General features: G+C 36.4%; 1 protein-coding gene across 2 annotated transcripts; it reads right to left on the bottom strand.

The window, feature by feature from the left end:
• Window positions 1-2,638: 2,638 nt before the first annotated feature.
• Window positions 2,639-12,265, bottom strand: FAM229B (family with sequence similarity 229 member B). Of its 2 annotated transcripts, none has more exons than XM_079938951.1 (3): window positions 12,167-12,265; window positions 4,861-4,999; window positions 2,639-3,687 (listed from the first exon to the last, which is right to left on the bottom strand). In XM_079938951.1, the coding sequence occupies exons 2-3, from the start codon at window positions 4,983-4,985 to the stop codon at window positions 3,561-3,563; spliced, it is 252 nt and encodes an 83-aa protein (XP_079795077.1). In that variant the 5' UTR covers window positions 4,986-4,999; window positions 12,167-12,265; the 3' UTR covers window positions 2,639-3,560. The 2 variants fall into 2 exon arrangements, with proteins under 2 accessions (XP_079795077.1, XP_079795078.1); XM_079938952.1 differs by lacking the exon at window positions 12,167-12,265 and adding an exon at window positions 5,491-5,778.
• Between the last annotated feature and the right edge of the window lie 9 nt (window positions 12,266-12,274).

The following is a 12,274-nucleotide window of genomic DNA, read 5'->3' as shown; positions in this document are numbered from 1 at the left end:
ACATTTTTCTGTTGAATTTGAATTTAATTCTGTTGTGGAACGTACTTTGCACACTCTGCATACTTTGTTTTGTTGCTTATAACATGGTCTATTCTTGGTAAATTTTCCATGTGTGCTTGAAAAGAATGTATAGTATTCTGCTGTACTGTTGTTCTACTACCAGTTGTTAAAAATGTTAAGCTATAAATGTGGAGTTATTTGTTCTTTCCATCAGTTTTTGATTCATGTACTTTGAAGCTCTGCATAACATTTAAGATTGTATGACCCTTTTATCATCATGAAATGTCCCTCTTTATTTCTGGTAGTATTCCTTGCTCTAAAATCTTCTTGTCTATTATTAATATAGCTACTCCAACTTCCTTTTGATTAATGTTTACATGGGATATCCATTTTTATCCTTTTATACTTTTAATTTAAAGTAGGTTCATGTAGTGCTGGTTAGCTCAATCAGTACAGCATGAGACTCTTAACGTAGGTTCATGTAGACACCATCCTCTTTTCTAGCCAATCTCATAATCTGTCTTTTAATTGAAGTGTTTACACCTTTTGTAATTAATGCAAATGTCAATATGGTTTGGTTTACATCTATTATCTTTGTTCTTTTTTTCCTCTTTTCCTGCCTTCTTTAGGATTGAGTGATATTTATTCCATTTAATCTCCCTGACTGGTGTATTAGCTCTCTGTTACTGTTTGCTTTTAGAGATAAATCTAAAGTTTACAATTACATATTTACCTCATCACAATCAATCTTCAAATACTATTATGCCATTTCATAAATCATCGAAGACACTTACAAAAGTAAACTTCCATTTTCCTCCTCCTGTCTTTTTTGCTATTGTTACCATACATTATACTTTTATATAAATTATTGTTATTATTTTTGCTTTAAATAGTCATTTGCCTGTTAAATAAATGTTTAAAAATGAGAAAAAAGTCTTTTATATTTACCCACATATTTTCTATTTCTGGTGCTCTTTATTTCCTTATACAAATTTCCATCTAGTATAATTTTTTTCTGCCTGAAAAAACTTCCTTTAACATGTCTTATAGTACTGATCTACTGATCTGCTTCTAGTACTGATGAAAAGTCCTTACTTCACCATTTTTGAGAGATACTTTAAAGATATGACTTCATTGTCTTCTTGCCTGCATGCTTTCTGATTAAAAGTGCTCTCATTCTTTTTGTTGCTGTTGTTCCTTTGAATGAATGTGTCCTTTTGTACTATCGGGTTTTAAGATGTTCTCTTTATCCCTGGTTTTTAGACAATTTAATTATATGGCTTTTTGTTTGTTTTGTTTTATTCATGTCTGTTTTCTTTGGGGTCAGTTAAGCTACTTGGACCTGTGAATTTATAGTTTTCATCAAATCTGGAAAAAATGTGGCCATTATTTCTTCAAGTATTTTTCTATTGTCCTCCCTCCTCCTTCTGAGAAGCTACTTACATATATGTTAGACTGCTTGCTATTAAAACACAAAATTTATGCTCTTTTTTCCAGTCTTTTTTTCTTCATATTTCATTCTGGATAATTTGTATAGCTATGTCTTCAAGTTCATTAATCTCTTCTTCTCCAGTGTGTAATCTGTTCTTGATCCCATTCAGTGTATATTTTTATTTCAGAGATTGTATTTTTCATCACTAGAAGTTCAGTTGGGTCCGTTTTATACCTTCCATTTCTCTCTTCATTGTGATTATGCTTTCATCTACTACTTGAACACTTATGGTAGCTTGTCTGCTAATGCTATCATCCAGCACTCTGAATCTGTTTCTATTGACTAATGATTCTCTTGACTATGGACTGCATTTTCCTTCTTTTTTGCACGCCTGGTAATTTTTTATTGGACACCATCATTGTGAATTTTACATTTTTGGTGCTGGATTTTACTGTAGTTCTTTAAATTTTGAGGTTTTTTTCCCTCCTTGGATGCAATTTAGTTACTTGGAATCAGTTTGACCCTTTCCACTCTTGCTCTTAAGCTTTGTTAGGGCAGGTCCAGAGCAGCCTTCAGTCTAAAGCTATCCTCCACTCCAAACCCACCCCCACTGAGGCAATATCTCACTGAGGACTCTACTCCATATATTAAAAGCTCTTTCCACTATGATTGAATCACAAATTATTCCCAGCCTTGTATGAGCTCTGAGGAATTTTTCATTACTCCTTTCTCCTTTCCCATGATTCTTTCCCCAGCCTTGGGCAATTTCCTTAATGGATTTTTTTCTCTTCCTTTGAGGAGTATTAAATTTTTATTTGGCAAATAATTAAGTTACTCATGGATCATCTTGATTCTCTCAAGTCTTATTTTTAAACTTTGTTAAAGTTAGTATACATTAACCTTTAATCTAGTGCTACTTTAGAACTCCTACTAAGACATGACCTTTCTGAGGACTCTACTCAATGCCCCACAGGTTCAATAATGTCTTTCTACTCTGGCTGGTTGGAATTCAAACATCTCCTAGCACTGTGTGAGCTCTCAGACTTTCTCCATTTATAAATCCCTGATGAAAAGCTTTTCTTTTCACCTCATGTAGCACACATGCATCTATATGCATGTAATTATAAGCTAATAAACCTTTCACTTAAAAAGGTTTATATATATATGTATATATCTTCAGGAGCAGAAAAGTAGACAAGAAACTGGAGAAACTATATCTGACACTAAAGTCAGTCTTTTGGAGAAAAAAAAATTTCATGGGATGAAGAGTGGCAACCATCAAGAGGTAAAGAAAGCAAGCTGACTTTCTTGGAACTATTACAAGAAGAAAAAGAAAAGAGAAAGAGCTGGCCTACACCTCAAAACTGAACCTTAAGTCTAATCGAATAAAATTAAAAAATAAAATCTCAGGTTTCTCAATACTAACTGTAGACAATTTCAAGATGACTGGTTGGGACTTGAGGTAACAGTGTGATGATGAGACATCATTTTTCCTGGAAAAATAGGGGTTAGAATCACAGCCTTGACCTCATTATAATAAATTTAACCAATAACCTGAGCTCCCATATGATAGCAGTGTATATGCTTTGCAGATTAACCATGAACTAAGAATTTCCTTCAGTCTTGGGTATTATTTAAAAATGCATAAGCCACAGGGCTCCATTTCTCACCCAATATAATCATTCCTGGGCAGAACATTATCAAAAGACAGAAAGACGGAAACTGGCTTAGGCTATTCAAGTGAAAGGATTCGGCTAAGTAGCAACCCAAAAATAAGCAAAGGAAATCAGCGCAAAACACATTAAGCATTTAGAATGGGCCCTTCCTGACTGATAATCAAGGTGGCTTAAGCTTCATTGTGAATTGTTGATATTAATGATCCACTGTGAGCAAGATGATCTCTAAGGCACTTTCTAATTGTGAAATATTATTCTGTCTTATCTATCAAACATAACTGATGGCTTATCACTACACATGTTTTACAGACTACATTCCGGTCTTTCCCTACAAAAAGTAAATATTTCAACTACTGTCACCATCCAAAGGTGCCACCACTTTTATTTGCTTACCAGATCATAAGATGATACTGGTCCATTACCCTTGACCTAGTCAAACCTCTACAAAAGACTTAATGGTGGCATTTAGGATGCATTTCCTTGCTGCTTTGTGCAGGTGGCTTTCTCATTGTTGCAAAGACAGTGATGGGAACATTAGTTATTGTCAGGCAATGATTTCCAGGGCATCTTCGGAGTTGCCTAAATAAAAGAGAAAATGACATGTACTTAGATATGAAAAAGGAAATTTTTTTCAGAGAACCAAAGTTTGAGTGTATATTCATTCAACTGTTTTAAGTCTTTTTGAAATCTCTGAATGTCACAAAATAAATATAACACAGTGGCACTAATGAGGCAGACATTTTAGACTTACATTGCAAAGAAATTGTTGTTAAATGTTGTGCCATACATTTAATCAAAAGAAACTTATAAATACGAAGACAACCCTCCAGATGTTCTTTTGAAAGGTATGCAGTGATTGCTAAATGGCAAAGAAAAGTGGGGCAGGGGGGAGTGAATAGTTATAAACATAAGTGATAATACTATGGCAATTCATACATAAATGCACCTTAAAATCACTCCAATTGAGTGATTTTAAAACTAGACTATTTGTGGAAAAATATAAAACTGAACATATTATTCCACATACTATTCAAATGTTGATAGGATCTCAGGTTTAAAAGAGCCCTTAAATAACATCTAGTCTAAAAATACACCTAGTGCTTGAATTTCCTTTCCAACATCCCCATCAAATAATAACCCAACCTTAAACATTTCTAAAGACTATTGATCAGTATTTCCCGAAGTAGCCTATTTTATCCTTGAATAACTCTGATGTTTAAAATACCTACCTTATTAAGCTTAAATCTGTGTTCTGAAAATTCCAAGCCATGAGAAATCAAACAATGTACTATGGTAAACAGAAGGAAAGTGGAATAAATCCTATTATAGTTTTCTTCAATTTTGCAAAAATAGAATCTTCACCTCTCTATCACTCTCCTTCTGCCAAAGGTCAAGTCAAAGCCAAAGTGACACTGACTCTGAGGTCTGAGTCTTTTTCATATTTTGTAGCCTTAGGCCTAGCACAGTGCCTGCACATAACAGCACTAAAGGCTTTGCTTATTTGATTGAATGTTATATAATCTTGAAACTATTAACAAAAAACTAGCTAAATATTTACCCCCCAAAATTGGTCTATCATTCAGACTTACAATATACAGACTCTATGCTAAGAAAACCTAGGCTCTGGTAATACTAATTTAATAATAGCAATGCTCCTAGGCTTCTTTCTTACTAATTGAATGTCAGCTAAAGCTTGCATTGATGATAGCCATTACATATCTCCTCAGTTGTTAGGACAAGAAGACTTTTTACCTGGTTAGTAACATCTCTTTCCCGTTACAGGAAGCACTGGAGCTCAGCCCAGGCTCCAGCCCAACTGAAGGATCTCCCCCTTCCATTGGAAACCTCCTTGGCTGGGTCCCAAACCGAAAAGGCATAATTCACTGAAAACCTAGATTAGAAAGTTAAAATAATGGAGAGGAGGGGTGAGTTGTTTTTAAATAGTTCTTTCAAATTCTTAATATTAATTTTGCTATAGGCATATAGGAACATTCTGAAAACGACATACTTAAATATCTATAAAAGTACATAAATACTCTATTATATAACTCTCCTTTACATACAATTTTAAGTCTTGAGCAAATATAAAATAGCCACTAGATGATAAAGTAAACTGTGCCCCATGGTTAACATAACTGAAGTCCATTTATGTTATGTGAAAAAAAATTGTTTTCCTTTGAATGGTTATGGCAATTGACAAGCTTGAGCTCCCACTGCCTCTCTGCCTATCTAAACCCTTGTCTTCCTTTGAAGTACAGGAGTTTCACATCTGCCTGATACCTACAGCTATTCCTTCTCTTCCTGGTGATTATTTGTTACCCCCTGCCTCTCTACATTTACAGTGCATTAGTTAAGAAAGTGCCTTGGAAGAGCTGGACTGACCTGGATTCAAATCCTGGCTCTGGCTCTTCCCAACTATGTGATCTTAGGCAAGGTACTTAACCAAGTATGCTTCTCAAAGATAAATTGAGCTTGGGGCTTCCCTGGTGGCGCAGTGGTTGAGAGTCTGCCTGCCGATGCAGGGGACACGGGTTCGTGCCCCGGTCCGCGAGGATCTCACATGCTGCGGAGCAGCTGGGACCGTGAGCCATGGCTGCTGAGCCTGCGCAAAGGGAGAGGCCACAGCAGTGAGAGGCCCGCGTACCACAAAAAAAGAAAAAAAAAAGATAACCTGAGCTTAATAATATTATCTACCTCCAGGGTAATAGTGGGGCTTAAATAAAGTAATACATGTGAAATGCAGTGCCTAACACATAGTACAGGCTCAATAAATGTTAACTGCTATTACTCAGCAGATACTACTGAGCATGATTAAATATATACATACACATATACAATGTAATGTATATATGAGATACATACGATATATATGATACACATACACACACACAACTACACAAAATAAGCTCCTCACTGCCTACTGTTGCCTCTGCTTGGAATTCTTCCCCACCTCACTGCTCCCACACTTTAGTTGTTAGGGCCAACTCATTCATTAAGTCTGAATTTAAATTTCACTTTCTCGGAGAAGATTTTTATAAACCCTCCATTATATGTTTTCTTAGCACTCTACTTCTGCTTTATAGCAGTTATCATCACTCTAATTCAGGATTTCTCAACTCTGACACTATTGACATTTAGGGTCATATAATTTTTTGTTTAGGAGGGAGGAGACTGTCCTGTGCATTGTAGGAAGTTTTGCAGCATCCAAGGCCTCCACTCACTCACTCACATGCCAGTAGCACCCCACCCCAAAGTTGCAACAAAAATATCTCCAGACATTGCCAAATATCACTTGGTAGAAAAGGGGAGAAAAATCTCCCCCTGTTGAGAACCAGTACTCTAATTTTTTTGTAAATGTTTTTGCTTAATCATTGTCCCCCCGACTCCCGTTCCATGTCTGTCTTTGTCACCACTGATTAAATCCTTAATACCTAGAACAGTGTCTGGGACACAGTGAGTAATTAATAGCTCTATCTTGTATAAATTTACATGTCTTCAGCAAAGGGCAGGAAAAATGAAAAATGTCTTGTAACTGTTTCTTATGCCTAGTGCAGTTTTCTATGCCCAATAAGTAAGTGTTTATTGTGGTAATAATAAAACTAAATTATTAAAAGTTTTGGAATTTGAATATTATATAACAGTTTTTATAGACTGTGTGTCCATTATCGAAGAAAAAAGTGTTATGCTCAATGACAAGTTAGTAAAACCATAGTAAAAACTATGGTTTAGTATAACTAGCTATCATATGTAAGTATTAAGCTTCAGCTAACTTGATCAAGGATACACAGACTTACCAAAATAGGCCGAGTCTGATTCCTGTAGAGGTGAATAAATCAATTGCTTCTACTGACCTTCCAGAGAAGGCTGGAATTGCCAAAGGAATGATGATCAAATGTTCCAGTGATACCCAGAAATTGTGACACCAGAAGATTCTTTCACATAATTTCCTACCTGCTAACCAATATCATGATTCATAGCTCCAGCAACCAGCTGAAACCTAGCTAAAAAATGGTCTCTAAAGTTTGTGTGAAGCTTTTATTCTTGTTGTCATTGCCTTGTTTATTTTCCAACATTAAATATTTTAATCTATGAATTACTTTATCTGTATCTATTCTAAACTGACAGTCTAATCAATCTGCACAAAATCACGAGATTCTCCTCACTTTATATCCCAGTCTCCTCATTACCTTTGTCTTCCAGACTTTCCCTTGACTAATAACCCAAATTAATCCAATCTAGCCATGTCCTCATCCTATGCCAAAAGCCTCAAACTGCACCTTTACAAATTTCTTTATCGTTCTTCCTATGTAGGACTCTCTAAACCCTCTCTCTAATGCCTGGACTACCTCTTCTCTCCTGTTTCCTCAAAAGGGGCTTGAAATTCCCAAGTGACAGGAATAAGGAGAAAGGAAGAATACATCTTATACTGTCTGCCTTCAGTAACATTATACCACTTCCAAAACAAGAAAATTACAAGAATATACTCTATTTCCCCTCTCACACCCTGTATTACTTTGTTGTCATGTACTTTACATCTACGTTTACCATAAACCCCACAGCACATTATTATTAGTTCTTCTTTAAGCAATCATCTCTTTAGGAAATTTTTCAAGAGAACTCTTTTATATATACTCCCATAATTATCATTTTCAGTGTTATCCCCTTGAGTAGGTCCAGATTTCCATCCAACAATTTTCCTTTTATCTGAAGGTTTTCATTTAAATTTTGGACTTCTGGTGATTAATTCATTCACCTTTTGAATGTTTTTCCTTAATCTTCATTTTTGAACATTCTTTTTGCTGGGTATAGAATCCTAGGTCAACAATTTTGTGGGTTTTTTTTTTTTTAAGGACTTTAAATATTCTTCTACAGTGTTTTTTGGCTTGCATTGTTTCCAACAAGAAAGTCTGCTGTCATTCTTATCTTCGTTCCTCTGTCTCCCCAACTCAGGATGGCTGCTGGGCTGTGTTTGGATGCTATTCATTAGAAAGAAACCACTAGGTCCAGCCCAGACTCAATGGAAGGTGATTACACAAAAATAGGAGGCAGATCATCTGTAGAGAAGTTCAAAAAAAAATAGGAGGCAGAGATCACTGGGTACCATCTGAGAGGCTGCCTATCACAGATACTGTGTTTTGGTGTCATGTTCGAGAGTGCTTGTGATGCACTTACAAATGTTGTTCATCAAATATTTCTAGCTTTCTGTCTCCCAGAAATTGTAATTCTTGGTCCCCTTATGATTACTTGGAGCCCATGTGACTAGTTTTGGCCAGTGAATTAACAGCAGCCATTAACTGCAGTACAAGACCCTCCTGAGTTGTCTTTCTCTTTGTCACAAAACCCAGGAATTATCAAAGAGTGGTAGCTCAGCAACTTGGGTGCCAGGGTGAAGATAACATAAAGCATAGCCACCAGACTCCCCCCTCCAATGGACATGTATCATGTGCAAAAAATAAACAACTGTCATTTTACACCACTGAGATTTGGGGGTTGGCTGTTACCACAGCATAATAAAATTTATCCTGACTTATACAGACTTAGGTCTAGACTTAGGTACTGCCATAACAAAACATAAAATATAAGTCACCAGCATAGTGGTCAAGCAGCGAGTGTCAAGAAAATTGGTATTGGAAACTGAGAGGATAGTTGTCTATGTTATTCAGGGGCAAACCTATTGAAAAAATTTTTGGAAAACTCTGTGATAACCTGGAAAGCAGATGATTTGCTGGTGAATGCTAGGTGAAGAGGTTGGAAGAAAGAATGTCAGTAACATGTTAGCTGCTGTTGGCTGTGTCTGTCAAGTTATATGACAAAGAGATGGGCTCAGAAATGCAGTGTGCAAGCAGGAATAAAAATTGATAGAGTGCCCACAAATTCAAAGTATATTTAAATGACAACTTTGAAAGCCATAGGAGTATATTTTTCTTGGAACACATTTTATTCCTTCTCAGAAATTTGTAGCATCTTTGTAATGTCATCAAATACTAAATGTATTATAGATGAATCTAAAGGAGCCTTGTTTTTTCTCCATGCCGCCCCCCAACTTTTGTTTCTTGCCTGTGTATGTAAACAATTCTTTCTTTATTCTGAAAACTGAGTAACTGAACCAGGATATATCCCTTAGTGTTGACTGTTCTATAGAAATTATTCCATGTAACATGGTATATGCTTTTAATCTATAGATTTTTCCTCCTTTATTATTTTTTATATCAATAAGAACATTTCTTCTTCAATTTGCTGTGTTCTCTATTTCAGGGGCACTTATTAATCTTATGTTGAACCATCTTTACCTCTTTCACATATATTATCTTCCAAGAGCTTTTATACCTTTGTCCTTTGCCTCAGATTTCTCTGTGATTATCTCAATCCTTTCTTCTAATCAGTAATTTGATTTTCAGCTCTCTAGTCTGCTTCTCTGTGCTTCTAATTATTCATTAGTCCTTTAACATGTTTTGGTCTTTAGTTTCCTTTCTCTTTTATTTCCATTTTAGTTCATTTATTCACCAAATATTTATTGATTACCTATAGTACACCAGGCAAAGTTCTAAGTACTAAGGATATAGTAGTGAAAAAAACAAGGCAAGACTCAGCCCTCAATACATTATTTTAGCATCTTGTCTTTAAGTTCCTGTACTACCAAATTCATATTCTTATTATTAATAAGTTCCTCTACAGCACAAAAATTATATGAGTTTTCTTTTTTCCCCTTAGGTTAAGTTTTACAGGTCATGTACTTCATTCATCTTTTACATGCTAGTTTCCTTCCATCCTTCCTTCCTTTTACAGGAGTAGTCTTTATAATTTTCATTGATGTTTTTCTCTTGCTCACATTTAACATATAAAATTTTGCCCAAGCTATTTGCTTGGTGTGTTAGACAGCTATTGCTCCAATACTATTGCACCCCAAAATCTCACAGCTTTAACCAAAACCCTTTTTCTTGTTAAGACTGTGGAGAGCCTGCTGTTCAGCTGGTCTCCACTTGCCTCTCCTGGGTTTGGTTAGGATTAGCAGTACTCCACACTTCAACTGAGATGCAGATTCAGATCTTGATCCACATGTCTTCCTCATTTTGGAAACAGCAGCCACCTGAGGTAGTTTTTCTTACGAAAAATAGCAAAGACCAAGAGGCAAAAGCATGCAAGCACACCTAAAACCTTTGATACCTGATATCATTCCACAGGCCAAAGCAAGCCACCTGACAAAGCCTGACCAATAGGACTAAGACGTATACTCTGCCTACCCCCCTATTCCAGGAGGTACTGCACAGTCATGTGCAAAGGGAGAGAGTAAAGAATTCAGAGCAATACTCCAGTCTACCATACTCTGCTATTCTGTGGGTAAATTCTCCTTGACTTCTTTCCTACTTATCTGAAATCTGCTCTTCCACTCACAGACAGAGTTTGAAAGGTAAATCATATATTCTTTTTCATTGTGTTTTTATCAGAGGAGGTGTATCAGAGAGAATTCCACGAGAGCTGTGTGTAGCCTTCTGGGTGGCCTGTGTTCTGCTTGCTCTTCTGAAAGTTTGTTGTATATTTTAAATGAGGTTTCAGTCCATCTAATTAGGAGTGCATTCAACTTTAGGATATGTTCAGATATATGACTTCAAGGTGGACTCCTGGAAAGTATAAACTCTAAAATGTTTTTTCTGCTTCTACTGAAGTCCTAAAGTGGCTGGTAGGTAAGGCTCTACCTTGACTCTCAAGCAGAATTTCCTCTCAGTCTGATTCTCCCCAGACTGAAGTTTTTAATGAGACTTGTTAGAACTTTCTTAATTCTGTTCCTAGGTATGACCTCTAGGGAGTCATGACTAGGACCTAACCACTGCATGAAGGGTAGAGCTCTGCAGAGGCCAGAATACCAGATGAGCTGGCACCATAGCTCACAGATACAGATCTACTCACAAACTGGACCAAGCTTTGCAAATTTTAGAAGTCCCAGACTTTAGGACTTTAATGTTAAGACCTAAGTGAAGTGTTAGGGGAACCTGACTGCACTTCTAACACTGACTCCATGCTCACTAATAAGCAGTTAAGAGTAAAATCCAGCAAATGCAAAAAATTCTTGATTGAAAGTTACCTATTAATCATAAGATATGTGAGTAATAAGGTGAAAAACATCTAAATGGAAATGTGAGAAAGCCTCAGCCTCATAAACCACCCATTGCAACTTCAAACTTACCAGATATCAGAGATATAGTAACAACTATTATTTGTATTGGTAGGGGAATAAGGTGTTCCAAACAATCAAATATTACAATTCCTATTACCACACATTAGTTGCACATGTAATTTTAACTTTTTTTTTTTGGTGGGAGGAGGCTTCCTAGTATTTTGTAGTTCCTCAGAATTTTTGTGGAAAATATTAATTTTACGAAAAAAGTGCTTGAGTTTTTAATTGAAATCTGGTCTAAATTAATAAGAGTTTACAGTATTTTTCAATGTTTGAAAATTTTAGGAGTTGGTCATTTTCAGGAATACCTGATTTTTCAATCTCCTCCTCCTTTGTCCCACCTAAACACTGTACATAAATAAAATGCCTAGTTTTAATTTCATTTCTTCCATCAGACTTCTGTTTACTTGTCCACGTTCTCATCCACTGAATCCTATTACACTTAGCGCCACAAAATCGTCACAATTTTTTGAGTATTTCGTGTGTATCTTCAATCAGATTGTAAGCCTTCTGGAGCTGGATCTATGTCTTAATTTCTTTTGAATCCTGCAGAGGCCCTAGAAGTTAATGTTGGAAGCATACAGCTTCAACATACATTGGTTGGGCCTCTGAAGCGCCATTTTTGTCAATCTGTATAACCACCTAGTTTCGGTTGTACCCTGACACGTCTATTTGTCTGGGGTTTCTTTGTGCTCATCGACATTGTTTTCTATTAGAACAAAGGACTTGTTAAATAGATTAACGCAGCGTCCGGAGGAATCGGAATGAACAGAATTTGACCCGCCGCCCCAGGTACTGAGACTGTAAATGAAGACTGAACCTCTGATAGATCATAAACAGCTTTAAAGACACACGTTTTAAAATCCCACGCCAAAGCCTAGTTACCAGCCAATGACCCGAGCCCCCGGAGCTGCAGTTGCTCAGACATTCATAGGGCAGCGAAGATCTGCTGTCGGGAGGACCAGTCGTTATGGTAACGGTGAGACGCACGTG

Source organism: Stenella coeruleoalba (assembly GCF_951394435.1).
Source record: "Stenella coeruleoalba genome assembly, chromosome: 12".
Classification (NCBI taxonomy): domain Eukaryota; kingdom Metazoa; phylum Chordata; class Mammalia; order Artiodactyla; family Delphinidae; genus Stenella; species Stenella coeruleoalba.
Note: the sequence above shows the minus strand (reverse complement) of the source record. Positions and strands in the feature narration are given on the sequence as shown.

Excerpts from the sequence above, each read along its gene's own strand:
- FAM229B (XM_079938951.1), bottom strand. The coding sequence starts at position 4,985 with ATGCCTTTTCGGTTTGGGACCCAGCCAAGGAGGTTTCCAATGGAAGGG. Across the intron at positions 3,688-4,860 it reads AAAGAGATGTTACTAACCAG|GCAACTCCGAAGATGCCCTG; the intron begins GTAAAAAGTCTT and ends TCTTTTATTTAG.